Source organism: Balaenoptera acutorostrata, chromosome X (assembly GCF_949987535.1).
Source record: "Balaenoptera acutorostrata chromosome X, mBalAcu1.1, whole genome shotgun sequence".
Classification (NCBI taxonomy): domain Eukaryota; kingdom Metazoa; phylum Chordata; class Mammalia; order Artiodactyla; family Balaenopteridae; genus Balaenoptera; species Balaenoptera acutorostrata.
Genome location: NC_080085.1, coordinates 48028226 through 48045281, shown reverse-complemented (window position 1 = coordinate 48045281; position 17056 = coordinate 48028226). Strand labels below are relative to the sequence as shown.

General features: G+C 48.6%; 1 protein-coding gene across 1 annotated transcript in view; it reads right to left on the bottom strand.

The window, feature by feature from the left end:
* Positions 1 to 36: 36 nt before the first annotated feature.
* The window catches only part of FGD1 (FYVE, RhoGEF and PH domain containing 1), a 35592-nt gene continuing 18572 nt past the window's right edge, over positions 37 to 17056 (bottom strand). The window contains exons 5-18 of the mRNA XM_057538298.1: positions 16695 to 16784; positions 15860 to 16008; positions 14328 to 14484; positions 14084 to 14222; positions 8785 to 8843; positions 8493 to 8639; positions 8004 to 8096; positions 7762 to 7841; positions 4068 to 4098; positions 3453 to 3554; positions 2953 to 3078; positions 2616 to 2777; positions 1419 to 1562; positions 37 to 882 (exon numbers count right to left, since the gene is read on the bottom strand). Of these exons, the coding sequence (XP_057394281.1) occupies positions 577 to 882; positions 1419 to 1562; positions 2616 to 2777; positions 2953 to 3078; positions 3453 to 3554; positions 4068 to 4098; positions 7762 to 7841; positions 8004 to 8096; positions 8493 to 8639; positions 8785 to 8843; positions 14084 to 14222; positions 14328 to 14484; positions 15860 to 16008; positions 16695 to 16784 (1785 nt within the window). The 3' untranslated portion in view covers positions 37 to 576. The remainder of the gene's footprint in view (positions 883 to 1418; positions 1563 to 2615; positions 2778 to 2952; positions 3079 to 3452; positions 3555 to 4067; positions 4099 to 7761; positions 7842 to 8003; positions 8097 to 8492; positions 8640 to 8784; positions 8844 to 14083; positions 14223 to 14327; positions 14485 to 15859; positions 16009 to 16694; positions 16785 to 17056) is intronic.

The following is a 17056-nucleotide window of genomic DNA, read 5'->3' as shown; positions in this document are numbered from 1 at the left end:
GTATTCATTGTCCTCCCCCCCCCCCCCGTTCCCCTGTCCTGCCCGGTGGCCCTGCCATGGGTCTGGACGATAAAATACTGGGTAGCCTGGGGCCAGGTAGAAGCTGTAAGCCGTGGGAGAGGCAGGAGGTCACCACCCCATGTAGCATCATACATGTGAAGACACTGGTTGAGGGGGCAGGGGTGGGCCAGGACCATGGGGTCAGTGGCAGAGCTGGCACTTGAATCCAGATCTCCTGCCTCTGGTGCTTTGTGGGGAATTGGGTGGAGGCAGGATCTGTAGAGTATTGAGGGGTTGGGGGAAATGGCCTAATTCAGGCAGGTCTAGCAACAGCTCCCACCCTCCCTGGAGGACAGGGTTTAAAAAAAATTAACATCACTGTAGGAATATTTTTTTTAAAAGCCCAGGTTTTGTGAAAAGATGAATTAAAAAACCCAAGACCCAGCATTCAGGATTGAAAGTGCCCATGATGGGAGTTCAAGTATTGACTGAGCTGGGAGAGAGCGGGCTGGGGCCCTCAATTGGACATGGGCAGCTAGAGTGTGGGGCAGGGGGCCCCAGTTACCCACAAACCCTCTAGGTCTTGTCTCGGGTCTGGGGGGCTTCGGAGGGTTCCGCCGTGGCTCCTGAAGCTGCCACTGGTGCCTCCTCCATCTCTCTGTCCTCAGACAGTGTGGGCCCTGGGCAGAACGTGTCCCCACGGCCTGCCCGGCCGAGCACAGCCATCCAGCGCCGCTGCAGCTCCTCTGTCTCAGGGCTGAAGTACCAGCTCAGGTGGCTCTGGGTGATCTTGAAGACATGCCGTCTGTCAGGCCGTTCCCCAGCCTCAGGAGGCCCCACCTCAAAGCCAATGAGGGGCAGGCTGCGCTGGGCTTTCACATCCTGGGGAACAGGGACAAAGCCAGGGGTCACCTAGGGGTTGGGCTTCTCACTGGTTTTGTATCTGCTAAACCCCTCTTTTTCTTCCCCTGCTCAAGAACCTTACGTGACTTCACTGAGCAACAGGACAATGTCTGAACTGGGGCTAGAATGCAGGCTGGTTCAAATACCTCTTTCCTTCCACACCCCAAACCAGGTGGGCTAGTCTCTTTAGCATATAATGTTTTCTGGCCTTTGGGCTGTTGCCCCCCATCTGCATCTTCCCCACTCCAAATTGGATTAAGCAGTGCCTTGTCTCCACTACAGCTTCCTCCAAGAAGCTAGCCCCCTCACAAGTCACCGACTTTTCTCTACATAAGTTGACCCACAGTCACTCCTTGTCTCTAGCCAGTCTTTGTCTCACAAGGGTGGGGGCTTCTGATTTCTCCTTAGGTTCACCCTATCCTCCAAGGTCAAGGAGAGGTGAAGGACTCAGGTGAAAGGAGGGCAGCCTGGTTTTGCCAGGTGGCTGAAAGGACCCAAAGGAGTAGGATGCACACCTGAGGGGCTCCGTAGATGTACAGCACCAAGGGTTCGTTCTCAGGGACCACAAACCATGCCTTGTGCCAGCCTTTCCCGCCCTTCTCCATGTAGTGCAGGAAGCTGCAGATGACGCTGTTCTCCGCAGCCACTGAGGCCTGTTTCTGTGGCCAGAGACATGGGGGGCATCAATGTTGATAGGAGGCCTAGCCTGGCTCCTCTTGGCTTCAACACCCCCTCAGTATAGGGATTGCTATTTCCATGTCTCAGAGGAGGATGCTGAAGCTCAGGTGGCGGGAGTGATTTGCCCATTGTCACTCAGTGAGTCAGAGTTGAGATTCAAAGCCAGGCTTGTCTGCCGGATTTGGGCCATGGCTGCTGCCTCTAAGAGTTGGTGGGAGGGGTGTGTAGCTCTCAGTGGGGGCACCTAAATGCCAGTCAGGCATTCTTCCATCAGTCCATTTATTCCTCAAGTCATTTATGCATTTACACTTCATCTTTTTTTTCATCTTTCATCACGTGCATTCCCTACACTCAGCGAGAAGCAACCTAGCGTTGTGGTTAAGGGGTTGGGTTGGGTGGGTAAGGCAGTCAGTCCCAGAATCCCAGCCCTAGATGGAAATATATTGACTTGGAAGGAGAGCATATAGGGCTGTTGTAAGGATTAAATGAATTAATACATGCAAAGCGCTTAGAAGAGTGCCTGGCACAGATTAGCTTTCTTTAAGCGTTAAATAAAATAAATACCTCAATTTAAAAAACAAAAGCAAAAGTGTGTGTATGTGCATGCATCTAGAAAGATAGGAAGCATAAGCATTAATGGTGGTAATCTCTGGGTCAAAGGAATACGTTGTTTTTGTTTTTGTTTATATTGTCTAACTTTCTTCAGTGCATATATCCTACTTTGTAATAAGAAAGCTGTCACTCACTGTGTAACATGGGCAAATAACCTCCCAGGGCCTCAGTTTCCTCATTTGTAAAACAGGAATAGGAATAGCATTGATAGGTAAGCTACTGTGAAGAATAAAGCACTTAAATAAAAATTACTCTTTCATTCACTCATACTCATTTTACTCACTCCAAGCCTGGGTCACTTGTTCAGTGGATACACACGGTACTACGATTTCAGAGGTGCCCAGGCCTCAGCCACCACTGCGTCGGTGGCTGGGATCCATGTGGTCAGTGTGGGTGGGTTAGTTGGGAGGCTTGGCTCTTACCTCCAGGATGGACCTCCGGCGCTGGGGTGTATGCTGGCTGCAGGCTGGGCTGCTCCCGGGCACCCCATGCAAGGCCACGTAGCAGTCAGTGCACACACGGTTGGAGCGGTTGTTGTCATAGACAAGGCGGGCCCGGAACTCGGAGCACTTCCCACAAACCACCTGGGTGGCAAGTGGGTAAGAACAGCCTGATTCCAGCGGGCCTTCCCCTTCAATGTACCAACTCCCACAGCAGACTCACAGCCTCCCCCCACTTAGAGAGTGCCCATTTAGAAATGGGCCTTTGGGCTGCCAGCCTGTCCCCTCCCTAGCTCTGCCCCTGCCTCCCAACACTCACATGCCCGCAGGCCTTGCAGTGGTGCCTGCGTTTGGTGATGGAATTGAAGGGCTCCTGGCAGCGCATGCACATGGTGACTTCCTTTTCCCGGATGGGCGTAGGTGCCCGCTTCCCAAGATCCACATTCTGGAGAGAGGGCCAGGTCTCAGGTCAGAGACAGCTACTCCCCAGTCCAGTCCATCCAGCCCTTGCCCCTGCCCCTGCCCCAAGGCTTGGATCATCACTGGGAGGCAGCAGATACATTCAGAAGACCTGCCTTTGAGTCCTGGCTCTGCTCTACCTCACTGTGCAACTGACGACCAGTCACGTCTACTTTCTGAGCATTGTTTGCCCAATGATTTCTCTGTGGCCCTACCAAAAGAAGACTGTGCTTCTGAGGTCATGCACTGCCTCTCTGGTCTTTACCCTCTGGGAAGGGGAGAGGAGCATCACAAGGTAAGGTGGGCACCTGGAGGCCCGGAGGGGGTCCCGGTGCAGGAGGAGGGGGTGGGGACTCTTACCGGAGAGTTGGGGGGTGTATCTTCATCTTCCCTGTTTGTGGAGTTCAACAGTTTGAAGGTCTCCAGCGTCTGTTCATGCTTCAGGAGGGTAGAGTTGATGGCCTGGGAGGAGGTGTAAGAAATAAGAGGTCAGAACACCTCAAAACCCACCCATTTCCACCCTTACCTCACCTTCCTATAACCTAGGTTGGAGTCAAAAGTTGGGTTCTAGGCCCAGCTCTACCCCTTGCTAGGTGTATGACCTTGGGCAAGTCCCTTCCCGAATCCAGGTCTCAGTTCTTATATTTGTGAAGTGGGGGAGGGGGATCAGGGGCTGAAAAACCACAGAAGGCCTTCCTGGCTATTACTATCTGGGATTAAGGTTTTACAGGGCTTAACTCACTGGGGTTACAACCTCAGAGGAGCCAGCTTTCTAAAGGAAGAATTGGTTAGTTTCTGCTTAACCTCTGGACCTCAGTTTGCTTATCTGTAAAATGGGGATGGTAAAGTTTATTGGAAGGCAGGTGTCCAGGCCCATTCTGGTCAGATGTGAATTTTAGGGGAGAGCCCACCACCCCCTTGAAGACCTGTTAATACTCTTCCAGCCCCCTACCACAAAGCCTTCTTGGATGTTACCTGGACCCAGTCTTTCTTCTCCTCCTCAGTCCTTGGGTAGGGAAGGTGGTGGGGGCAGGGGGAAAGAAAGATGTTGGGTTAGGCAGGCCAACCAAAAGCAACTGTAGTGGTAAAGAGCAGGTGTTTTGGAGTTGGAAAGACCTGAGTTTGACCCTCTGCTCCTTCACTTATCACTTATGTGACCTTAGGCAAGTCATATAACCTATCTGAGTTTATTTATTCAACAGTTATTAATACTCTCCAGACCCTGTGCTAGGAACTTGGGCCTCAGAGAGGACCCTACCATCAAGGAAGGAGCTCACGGTCTAGAGGGGGAGACAGGGACAAAACAGGGGGATCAGTGCTGTGACAGAAGGAAAATGGGGCTGAGGAGCCCAGGAGACCTGTCCCATCCTAGAGTTTGGGTGGGGGCTGCTAAAGAAGGTTTCCTCAAAGAGGTGCTAGCCCTCAAGTACAGGGGTAAGAGTGAAGTGTGTGAGTGAGAGTATGGAACATACGGGAAACCATAAATAGTTCCCTATTTTTGCTGGAATGTCAAGTTTGAGAAAGGAGGGCAGTTTGTTTTTCTTCACCTGTAAAATGGATATGATAATTATCAGTCTGGGTTGTTCTAGGCAGTAACTGAGGTGATCTGTAAAGTGCCCAGCACAATCCTTGATACACTAGGTGCTCAATCAGTGTGAGTTGCTTTTTGTTTAAGCTTTAAATAGTATGTTATTATCCATCAAAGTTTATATGGCTGCTTCATATTGTTCCATAGAGATATCTAATTTCTCTACATAATTTCCCTCATGAACTGTATTTACTGCTTTTGTCTTAAAGTGCCCATATATGTATGCATCTATTTTTGGACTCTATTCTGTTCAGTCTGTCTAGTTTATATCCTGCCATAAAACACTTTTTAGTAGTTTTTTGCTAAGTCTTGAAATCTGGTAATGTAAATCTTCAGACTTTGTCATCAAGATTGGTCTGGCTGTGCTAGGTTCGTTGCATTTCCATATATATTTAGAATCAGTATGTCAACTTTTACACACAAAAAAATCTACTGAGATTTTGATTGGAACTGAATCTGTAGACCAATTTGAGATCATCGTAGTCCTAGCAATATTGAATATTTCAGTACATGAAATGATAAATCTCTCATTTATTTAGTTCCTCTTAAATATCTCTCAGCAAAATTTTATGGCTTTCAGGGTAGAGGTGTTGAAACTATTTCATTAAATTTGTTTCTAGGTATTTGATCCTTTTGATATGATTGTAAAGAACATTATTTTTCTAATTTTATTTTCTAATTGGTCCTAGTATGTAGAAATACAATTAATTTTTATATCAACCATATATCTGGTGATCTTGGTAAAGTCATTAGATATGGTACTTATTAAATTTGTTTGGATTTAAAAAAAGAAGGCAGGCTCCCACATGCCACGGAGCAACTAAAAATTAGAAGAGGCCAGGCAGGAGTCAGCCAAGAAGCTGGTCCTACTCCTAGTGAGCAGTTGATGGGCCTGCACCAGGGTGGAGGCCTTGGAGACTGCAGGGCAGACCAGAGAGTTGGGGACGGAAGGCAAAAATATATACTGATTCCTAAGTCAGTGGTTCTAAACCTTGGTGCACACATTAAAATCATCTGGGGAGCTTTTAAAACTCCCCATGTTCAGGCTATATCCCAGACAAATTAAACCAAAGTCTCCAGGGGTGGGTCCCAGACATCAGTATTTTTTAAAAGCTCCTCAGCTGATTCCTATGTCACCAAAGTTGAGAATCAGTTGTCTAAATGGTGGGCATATGGGTATTTGTTGTATTTCTACTTTTCTGGATATTTGAAATTTTTCATTAAAAACAACTTTTGAAAGGGCAGTAAAAGCAACTGCAAAGCAAATGCTCCATGCCTTCCCTCTGCCACTAGGAGGAAACCCTACACTGTTCAGTGCACCCTTCTGGGCCCAGCATCCCTCTGCAGCCCCCTTCTTCCCAGCCTCCCAGCAGACGACTCATCCCAGTCACGTGGCTTATCACTTAGGCTCTGCTGAGGCCTGACTGGGCCCCACACCTGCCCTCCCCTGGAAGTGCCTGTTGTCGCCTTTGTTCTCACTTTCCTGGCCACAGGCCTCTGAGATGCTCTCTCAGTCTCTCAGAGCATCAAACCTAACTCCCTTCTCTCATCTTCCAGGAGGACACCCTCTAGCCCACATTCATCTCTCTCTCCTACCTCCACACAGTTCCAGCAATGAGGGTTCTGACTCTCATTTCTTAATTCCTTGCAGCCTGTCAGAAGCAGATCATCTACCCATGTGCATCCACTCACTGGCCCTGACCATGGCCTCGATACCCTATCACCTGGGCCCTCAGAAGGCAGCATGAGCTCCAATTCCTGCTCTGCTTCTTTTTAGCTGTGGGATCTTGGGCAAGGTGCGTAACTCTTCTGTGCCTCAGTTTCCTCATCTGTAAAGTGAGGTTGATGGTAACAGTGGCTACTTCAAGGGTTGTTTTAAGAATTTGACTAGTCAATTTAAACTTAAATTGTTTAAGTTAAAATTAACTTAAAACTGTGCCTGGCAGGGACTTCCCTGGTGGCGCAGTGGTTAAGAATCCGCCAGCCAATGCAGAGGACATGGGTTCGAGCCCTGGTCCGGGAAGATCCCATATGCCGTGGAGCAACTAAGCCCGTGCACCACAACTACTGAGCCTGCTCTCTAGAGCCTGTGTGCCACAACTACTGAAGCCCGTGCACCTAGAGCCCATGCTCTGCAACAAGAGAAGCCACAGCAATGAGAAGCCCGTGCACTGCAACGAAGACCCAACACAGACATAAATAAATAAATAAATAAATAAATAAATAAATAAATAAAAATTAAAACAAAACAAAAACTGTGCCTGGCATAAGAGCAAGTCTTCATTAAATGTGAACTATTATTATAATCATTCAAGTAGAGAATGGATATGAAGGCCCCTTTGTTAAATAGCTAGGCATTATTTTAAAATTTGTTATTATGTAAAATTTTTTTATTATGAAAAGTTTCAAGCATACAGAAAAGTAGATAGGATAACACAAGTACATTAAATATATACCCACTATATAGATACAAATTTTAAAAATATTTTGCCATATTTATTTCATATATGTATATATTAATATATATTTATATATGTAGATATAATATGTGTGTATATGTATATATTTTTTGGTTGATAAATCATTTAAAAATAAGTTACAGGTATCATGATACTAAATCATCAGCATGCATCACCAAAAAACAAGGCCATTCTCCTATATCCTCCTATACCATTATCACACCTGAGAAAGTTAGCAATAATGCCCTGATAGCTGATGCCCAGTTCACAGTTAGGATTTTCCCTATTGCCTTGCAAATGTCTTTTAGGGCTGTTTTTCTCAAACCAGACTCCTATCATGGACGAAGCATTGCATTTGGTTGTTATTTCTCTTAAATCTCTGAATCTACAATAAACTATTTGTGCTGTTGTTATTTATGTTTGGTTTACTATCTCATTCTTCCCTCTGCTCTAACAAAACCCATCAGAAGAGCAAGCATCTTTGGGGAAAGGTACCCACCCTTTCTCTGGAACAATCTCTCCTCTAGGGAGGTAGCCTCTGCCCTGGCACTAGGCCTAGAATGCCTCAGCATATCTGAAGGGAAGAGGGGGCTGGAGGGAAGATACAGGCAAGGGCAAGTACCTGGCCTGGAGCTCCAGGGAGCGCTGCTTTCCTGACACCAGGAAGGTCCGAGGCAGATTGAGGTTGGAGCTTTCCTTTAGCTGAATGGAGAGAGAAAGGGGCTTGGTGAGGCCTACTGAGCTCTACAGGGCCCTCGCCCTCTGCACATATGCACACACTTGGGGTCAAAGTCAGAACGTCTTTGTTCCTCCCAGCACCAAGGCCCCACTCCAGGTCCCCATTTCCCACCTCCTGGTGCTCACCTCCATGCCATCTACATCGATGCGTGCCCGCACGCTAAACTTCTGGCCAAGGAGCCGCAGCCTGGGCACACAGTAAAGGAGGCGGTCGTTGAACTAGGAAGGAAAAGGTTTCAGATGTATGTGTGGAGGACCCACAAGGGGTGTGGCCCAGCTCCCTTCCGTTATTACTCCCGAAGCTTTACTGCTAGGGACTCAAGGTGGAGTCCTTGAGGTGGAGAAAACACAGTCCGGACTGGGCACAAAGGTTGCAAGGAAAGAGCCTAGGCATGGGAGTCCCTTCCTAGTTGGGAGGCCTTGGGCAAGTCACTTCTCTCTAAGTCTTAGTTACATTATCTGTAAAGTAGAGAAAAAAACTCCCAGTAAAGGTACTGAAAATACAGTGAGTTAGTAGAGGAAAGAATGGAGAGCAGGAAGTATAGCCTTGAGTGGGTACCAGGTCAATGTGGCGGGCGGGGGTGGGGGGCATGCATCCCTACCCGTGGCACTTACTAGTATGAGGTATCGGTCTTGAGTGGTCCCGTTCTTTGCTGACAGCTTAAGGATGTGGCCTTCTTTTATGAGCTCTTTAGTGGGGCTGACAATGTCTTCCTCACCCCCTAGCAGCTCATATACCTTCAGCAGCTTGTGCATTCGCTCCTGGCAGGAGATAGTGAATAAAAGGCAGGGTTTGGGGTGCTGGCCTCCCCTCATATGTCCACAAGTCGCAAGCCCCCCACCCCAGAACGGACATCGAGATAGGTGGCTTGGCCAAGGAAGGGCAGGGGTTAGAAGGACCACTCACCATTTTGCGGATGGCAGCATTAGAGTGCTCTGCTGCTGTGGCTATCAGCTCCAGAGACTCTGTGGGCAGAGTGGGAGGTCAGATGGGGGGACTAGCAGAGAAAAGGCTCTTGGGAGCTTCTCTGCTCCCTGAATACCTCCTCCTGGCCTGACCACACCCTTCCCATTCCAGAAAGTGCCAGCCTCAAAGATGTCCATAGCAACATCACTTAAAATCAGAAACTGACTCAATTAATGCCACAATAGCAGAATCATAGGACATGAAATAGCTGGCAGCCAATAAAACGCAAGCTTAAGATTATTATTACCATTTAAAAAACAACAATAATAGTTACACATGTAACTGGAAGGAAATATACCCATGTTTAACAAGTTGTCTCTGGATGATGGGACTATGGGTGATTTTTATTGTCTTCTTTTTCCATATTTTTGACAGAGAACACGTATTACTTTTATAATCAGAAAAAAGTCAGATAAAGAAGCAAAGAGATGCTCCTATTCTTTGTCTCAATAATTCTGATTATAGGAATCTATACTAAGAAAATACACGTTTTATGTACAAATACACTCTCATTGCAGTGGTGTTTACAACAGTGTCAAACCAGAAACAACCCAGTTAAATAAATGTGCATTCATATAATGCAATACTAAACAACCTTTGCAAATGATGCTTTTGTAGGGTTTTTCATAATCTGTGAAATGCTCAGGATATTTTAAGAAAAGGAAAGGATACAAACTTGTATATACCGAATGATCTCAATTTCACAAATATACGTGTATAAAAAACACCAGGAAGAAAATATGTCAAAATGTTCCTCACGCTTATTCTCTGGAGTCTCGTATCATAGGTGATTTTCTTCCCTGCCTCTTTCAGCTTTCCTGTATTTCCATATTTCCTATTGTGACCAGGTATCAGAAAAAAAACGAAATAAGTCCCTATGCATCTCCACACACTAACAAATCTTGCCCATGCTTGAGGCCCAGCTGCACTGCACCCCTCTCTTGTCTGCACGGTGCTGTATTTTCCCACTCAGAAAATATGCCTGTAATGGAGGAGCACAGGTGCTTCTGAAGAGGGTCCACATGGTTGGCAAACCAAGTGTTATTTTCCTAGGGGAAAATGACCAAGGAAAATGACCATGGAAAATGACCTCCATGACCAAGTCTTGGTGCTCAAGATCTGTGGCCCCTAACCCAGTTCAGGCCTTTCAGGTGCCAGTCTCCAAGCTCCCAGCCCTTTTCCATCCTAGCTGCCAGAGGGAGCATTCTCACACACAGCTTGCTGTCACTCCTCTGTTCAAATCTGTCAGTGGTTTCCCTCTGCCTGCAGGGTAAAGACCCAGTCCTTTAGCCTGGCATTCAAGGCCCTTGGTGATCTGGCTTCTGTTGACCTCTCCAGCTTTCTCCACTTGTACCTCTCTAAACATGTCCTATCTTCCTTCACCTGGCCAGCTCAGTCTTCTGAATTCAGCTCACTTCCTCCAATAAGCCTGCCCTGAGTTCCCAGGCTGGATTAGGATACTGTCTGGGTTTCCACCTTCCCCTTTGCTCCCCTCTGTCCCACCAGTCACACTACGTATTCATTGTGTATTTATATATCTGCATCCCTCAGCAGACTAGGAGCTCCCTAGGATGGGGCCAAGGTCCCACCATCCTCTCCTGGGCTCCTGAACAGATGCTTTGCATGCCATCATTCAATTGTCACAACAACCCTATGTGCCCTGTTTGTCCAATGAGGAAATTGAGACTCAGAGAGAAGAGGTGCCGGCCCTAGGCTATCTGCCTGGGAGGCAGCAGAGCTGACATCAGAGCTGCCCTTTCTCCCACACATTCTGCATCTCCCCCACCCCAGGGCAAGGGGCATGCTAGGTCGTGGAGGCAGGCAGTGCCCAGGGAAGGGGACAGGAAGAAGACTCTGGCAAGCTGTGGGCATATAAGTTCAGGCCTGTGGAGGCCGCTGGGCTCAGACCGCTTTGCTATCAAAGTGTATTGTGTGAGGTACAGACTGGCATTTCCAGGGGTCCAGTGTGTGTAGGCTCTGTCTGGGGATTCAGTGTGGGGATTTCAGTCCAGGATTTCATTTGGGGGTTCAGGCTAGGGAGTGCGCTTTGGGGAGCTTTGTGTAGGAGCTTGGTCTGGAAGCTCTGGTGGGCCTGGTCTGGGCTTGGCAGTCTGGGATCTTGGTTTGAGTTCAGTCTTGGGCTCAGGGTAGGCTGCTCAGGCCAGGAGTTCCAGCTGGCCTGGTTTGGGGAGTCTAGGGTCCAGGCTCCAGAGTTCAGTCTGGGAAGTAGAAAGTGGGGGAGTCAGTCTGGGGAACCAGGATTCAGTGGGGGCTCAGACCTGGAGGTACTTTCTGGGGCTCTACCTGGGGATTTTAGTCTTGAGTGGTAAAAAAAAAATAGGGAGGTCAGCTTAAGATCTTGGGCTGGGGAGCTTAGTGAGCACATCTCAGGCTGGCTCTCATTCAGAGATTTTCATTCTGAGCAGCTCAGAAAACTGGACTGGGAGGTTCTTTCTGGGGGGTTCAGCTTTGGGCTCAGTGTGGGGAGCTCAGCTGGCCAAGCTCAAGCTCTGAAGTTCATTCTAGGGACTCAGATAGGGCTGAGATTGGTATAAAACAGGAACCTAAGTTAGGTGAACTCAATCTGGGGGCTGATTTTAGGGGCATTCAGTATGGAGGGCATCAGTCAGGGTATTCAGTAATAAAAACAACTAACATTTATTGAGTCTTTACCATGTGCCAGGTACTGTGCTAATAGCTTCACCTGGATCATCTCATTTATCCTCAAAACAATTCTATGAGGTAGGTATCATCATCATCTGGAGAGTCATTCTTTTGGGGTCAAGCTAGAAGTCTCAGTCTGAGCGACAGTAAATGGGGGGGCGGGTAATCTAGGGTGCTCATTTTGGCAATACCTGTCTATAAAATGGTGGCTAAGGAGATGAGACTGGGAAGCTCTTTTGGGGGAATCTCCCTCTGGGACCTCAGGCCGAGGGCTGTGACTGGGAACCCACTCTCAGCGCCCTGGGTGGGGAGAGCATTTTGGAAACTCAGTCTGGGGATGTTAGTTTGGGAAAACCAGTGTGGGGGATCTATAACTGGGACCTCAAACTGGGTTCAGCCTAAGGGCTCAGGTTGGAGATGTCAGTCTATGGGGCTCATCCCAGGTAGTCAGTCTGGAAGGCTTTTTCTAGAGGTTTAGGTTTTATAGTTCATCCTGATACCTCAGTGGGGATTCTCATTCGGGGAAAGGACTAAGGCACTTAGTCTGCAGAGGTCTGTTTGTAGAGTTCAGCTATCAAATTTTCTAGTGTTCTAGCTCTTTCTAGAAGTCCAGGCTTGGTAGCAAAGTGCCCCATCTGGTGGGGTGGAAGGGGCTCAGTTTAGGAAGCGGACACAGCAGTGGACACAACTGTCTGCTCCCGACCCTTGTGGCTTCCAGGACCCCACATTTTCTTGGTTTTCCTCCTACCTTTAGGGCTATTCCTTCTAAGTCTCCTTTGCTGATTCCACTTCCCTCAACTTTGTCCTTGGCCCCCTTTTCTTCTCCATTTACACTCAGTCCCTTGGTGACTATGGCCAGCCTCATGGCTTTGCATACTATCCCTGTGCTAGTGACATCCAAATCTCTCTCCCTGGGATTCCAGGCTCATCTAACTCCAAATCAAAGTCCTAAACTCATCTCAGGAACCATCACCACCAGCCAAAAATATGCATGCAAGTCATTCTTGACTCTTTCTCCCAAGCCCCACACCCATTCACCCTAGTTCTTTCAGTGCTACTTTCAAATATAATATATTCTGAATCCAACCATTTCTCACTACTTCCACTGCTACCATTCTCATCAAGCCAACCTTTCCCACTTAGATTATTGCAAAAGGCTTCTAACTGGTCTCTCGGCTCCCCTTCTAGCTCCTCAAGTGATCCTAATCAAAACCTTGCCATGGCTACCCACTGCACTCAGAATAAAATCCATCTCCTCATCTTGGCCTTCAAAGTCTTGCTCTTGTCTCCAGCCCTGTTTCTTCCACCATTCTACCATCACTGGTCATGCTCAGGTCACACTGGTCCTCTTGTTGGTCCAGAGATATGCAAGCTGCCACCCCCTCCCCCACCCCCCCCTTAGGAACTCTGCACCTGCTGTTGCCTCTGCCTGGAACGTGCTCCTCCCTACTCAGCACGTGGCTCCCTTCTTCTTATTCATTTGACTCAAATATCCTCTATTCTGAGAGGCCACCCAATCTAAAGTTGACCCCCCAGTCACTGTCACATTACCCTCTTATTCTCTGAATCACACATAGCACCTATCTAATGTTCTCCAGTGTATTTATGACTTTTGTCTACTGTCTATCTCCCCGAGTAGAATACACACTCCCTGAGATCAAGGACCTTGTCTGTCTTGTTCACCTCCATGTCCCCTGTGCCTAGGACAATGCACAGAACACCAAGGTGCTCAGTAAATAGCTGTTATATTAATGAAGGAATGAATGGAAGTAACAGTCTGGGGAGAGAAAGTTGGGGAGACTCTGGGCAGCACTCTTTGGGGTGTGACCCTGAGGAGTGGGTCTCATACTGAAGGAATCAGAATGAAACACTTTTCTAGTGGTTCAATGTGTGAGTACTTGTCTAAGGAGGTGGTATCTCAGCCTAGAGATCCAAATCTGGGAGGCAGAAAATATGGAGTCCAGTCTGAGGTGCTCAGTTCTGGAGAGGTGATTCTGTGGGGTTCTGATCAGACATGGGGGTTCTTTTGGGAGGGTCATTCTGGGTAGTGGCTGGTGGATACGGAGTGAAGCTCTAATGTGGAGGATGAAAAGTCAGGGGCTTGATGAGACAAGCCTCTTTCTGGGGAGCTCAGCTGTGGAGATTCAGTAAAGAGGACTTGGCCTGAGAGGGTCAGTCTGGGCTCTTAGCCTGGTGGCTCAGTCCCTGGGGGTTTAGACTCAGTTTCATTTTGGACTTGGGACAACTTCGTTTGAGGACAAGTCAAGGGGTCAGCCTTGGGGTCTCAACCTAGGAAACAGATGGCTCCCTTTAGGGGATCTTTCTGGGTATGCCCCTCAAACTCTGGAGTTCCAGTTGGGAACTTCAGACTGGGGGGACTCCTGAATGTTCTGTCTGGGTGCTCAGGTAGAGATCTCAACCTGGAGGTTCATCCTGGGGTCTCATTCAAGACCCTCAAGGTGGGCCTTTCAGTTTGGAGGTCCTATTCTGAGATCTCAATTACGTGGCAATGGAAGGCTGACCCTGTGAGTTAAGTCTTGGGGTGGGGGGGCAGGGTCCGGTTGTGTGCACTCACTTTGGGCATCCTTGCTGTCCGGGGAGCCATGGGGCAGCTTTAACAGATAGTCCTTGAGAAGCAGCTCATAACGGGGGATGCGCTGCACGGGCTCCAGCATGTGGTGCTGCAAGGTCAGGTTGCCACAGGCTTCCTCCTTCTGTGACAGGCAGAAGCAGGAGGGTTCAGGTCTGGCCAAAGACCCCTGACTGGGTCCCTGCAGACCTGTCCACCCCAGTCGGCCCCATCCAGCTTCACTGCTTACCTGCACCTCATGGATGATCACTTTAAACTGGGTAGAGCGCTCTGTCCAGGTGTTGACCAGCTCCACGGCCCGGTCAAAGTTCTTCACATACTCGCCGTACATCTTGAGGAAGGGTGCCAGCTTCTGCAGGATGTCTCCAATGCGTGGGTAGCGGTCCCTAGGGGGAACCAGGGGCTGATGTGGTCCTGCTGATCCTTGTCCCCCACAATGCCCCCACCCTGTAGGCCGGTCTTATCTCAGTCCTGGAAATCTACCTCTCAGCCAGTCTGCTCCTTTGGAAATGCTGCTTATACTATACACAAAGTAGGCCAAAAGGCTCAGTTTGACCTGAGACCACGGCCTGGGCTGCCACCCACCCCAACTCTGCCCTGCCTTGAGCACAAGGGATGACACATCCTGGAATACCCGCTCTGACCTTACTGCAAGGGCCACTTCATACACTGCTTTTTGATTCTGTGCCCAGCCTTGTGCTGGGTGATTCTGGGGACACAAATGAGTCACACTTAGCTGAGCCCTGAGAGGGTCACTGTCAGGTAGGGGAGGGCAAAGTAACCAGGCCTGGTTGCACTCCTCAGGAGTCACAGTCTACTGGAGGACACAGAGGACCAAACCTGGTCCCAGCCTTCATTGGTCACAGTCTGCTGGGGGAGACACAAGAACCAGCCCTGGTTCAGCCCTCAGGGGTCATAGTAGTTGGGGAGATGTAGGAAGTGACTTCATGCCAGCCGTCTGTGGTCACACAGACACGCTTTATCCTGTGGGTGTGGGGAGCATGGAGATGATTTAATCAGGAAGTGACATGGTCTGACTGTTGTTCAGAAAAACCATTATGGCAGGTGGTATAGACGCTAAAGGATGAATTGGAAGAGGAGAGCTTGGAAGCCAGGAGACTGCCTATGAACCTTGCCCTTCTACCTCAGGACTCAGCTCAGATCTCACCTCCTCCCTGAATCCTTCTTTAACCCCCAGGCTAGTTTTGGTCCCTTTATCTGGATTCCCACAGCCTCCCATTCTCAGCTCTATCATAGCACTGATAAAAACAAACAAAAACAAACAAACAAAACAACAAAAAAAAATAGCTCACATTCATTTAGCACTTATTACATACCAGGTACTGTTTTAAGCTCTCTACATGTATCAACTCATTTAATCCTTAAAATAACCCTACAAGGTAGGCTATTACTATTACCCTCATTTCACAGCTGAGGAAACTGAAGCAGAGTAATTTAAGAAACTCACTTAACATCATAAAGCTAGCAAGAGGCAGAACTGGAATTTGACCCCAGCCAATTTGGCTCTTAACCTCATACTCTTTAGAGCTTTGCTATAATTCTGTTGTAATTTTCTGAGTCCTAATCTGTCTTTCATTATAGATTGGGAGGGCCTAGAAAGCAGAGCTTAGGCCTGATTCTTTCTGTGAAAGGTGGTGAGGGGAGAGGGCAGGCAGGAACGAACTCTCGTGCACACATCTGGCCTGGGCTCGGCAGGCAAGTGGACAGGAAGGCGGGCAGCTTAGGTCTGGGGCCCCTCACCATTCCTCCATGCGCTTCTCTAGCTCAGGCAGCAGGAACTGCTGGTGGAAGCAATAGATGGAGCAGATGTTAGAGAAGATGCCATGGACGACGTCAGCCGGGAAGGAACTGCGGTTCCGAGCTTCTTCCAGCAGCCGGGCGCAGAACACCTATGGGGCAGGGCAGGAGAGATCAGCCCAGTGGGGCCTGGGGCTTGGCTGGGGAAGGGGCAACTGGCAGGTGAGGGCAGTGTTTGTGGGCAGCTCTGTGGAGTTTTGGGATCAGCACTGATCTTGAGACTGAGGAGTGAAGGAATGGAGTTAGGCTTATAATGTGGGGTTGGATTTCAGGTTGTCAAGGTTAGGATCTGAAGGTAGGCATTGGAACAATGAGAACTCAGGATCAGGGTCAGGGTCAGAGAGAAGTTTGGAATTAGATCCATTCATTTAACAAATATTTTTGAGTGTCTACTGTGTGCCAGGCAGTGAACAAAGCAGACAAAAATTCCTACCCTTAGGGATTCTAGTGGGTTTGGGGGTCAGGAATAGGTCCAGGGTTAGAATGAGGTTCAGAGTGTGGTTCACAGCCAGGGGTTAATTCAGGATCTGGGTCAGAGTTGCAGTCAGGGCTGGTATACCTACCCAGGTTTAGGAATGAGGGTTGATACAAAGATCAAGCTTGGGGTCATGAATCAGAGTTGGCTTCAGGGATAGGATGGGGGTCAAGGTCAGAGGGGAGCCTTACCAAACTCTAGATTCTGGCCTCAATGGTAGGGTTGGGCTCAGGTCCTATCACTTCCTCCTTGGCACCCACCTACCAGGTCCTGGTGCCCTGGCACCCCTGAGGGACCATTCACCTGATCCAGGAGGTGGAGCCTGGAAACATAGGCTTTCTCGGTTTGCAGGAGCTCATTGGCAATGTGGAACACCTTCTGCTGCACAGTCAACTGGAGAGAGAAGAGGCAACTGGTGGTCCATCATCCTGTACCCTAATCTTCACCAAACCCCCAGAATTCTCAGATAGTGTAAATGCTACTCTAAGCCTAATGCCACCCCGAGATAACCCTACGTCCCATCCCTGAACCCATAAGCCCCACAGCTTCACCCCTAACTCCCTCGTGTTTCGTAAAGGTCACCCCTCAATTCTGAGGCCGTGCACTCCTCATTCGATCACTCATTCACCCAGCCATCTGCTCCCTCTATTCACTCAGCATAGTGT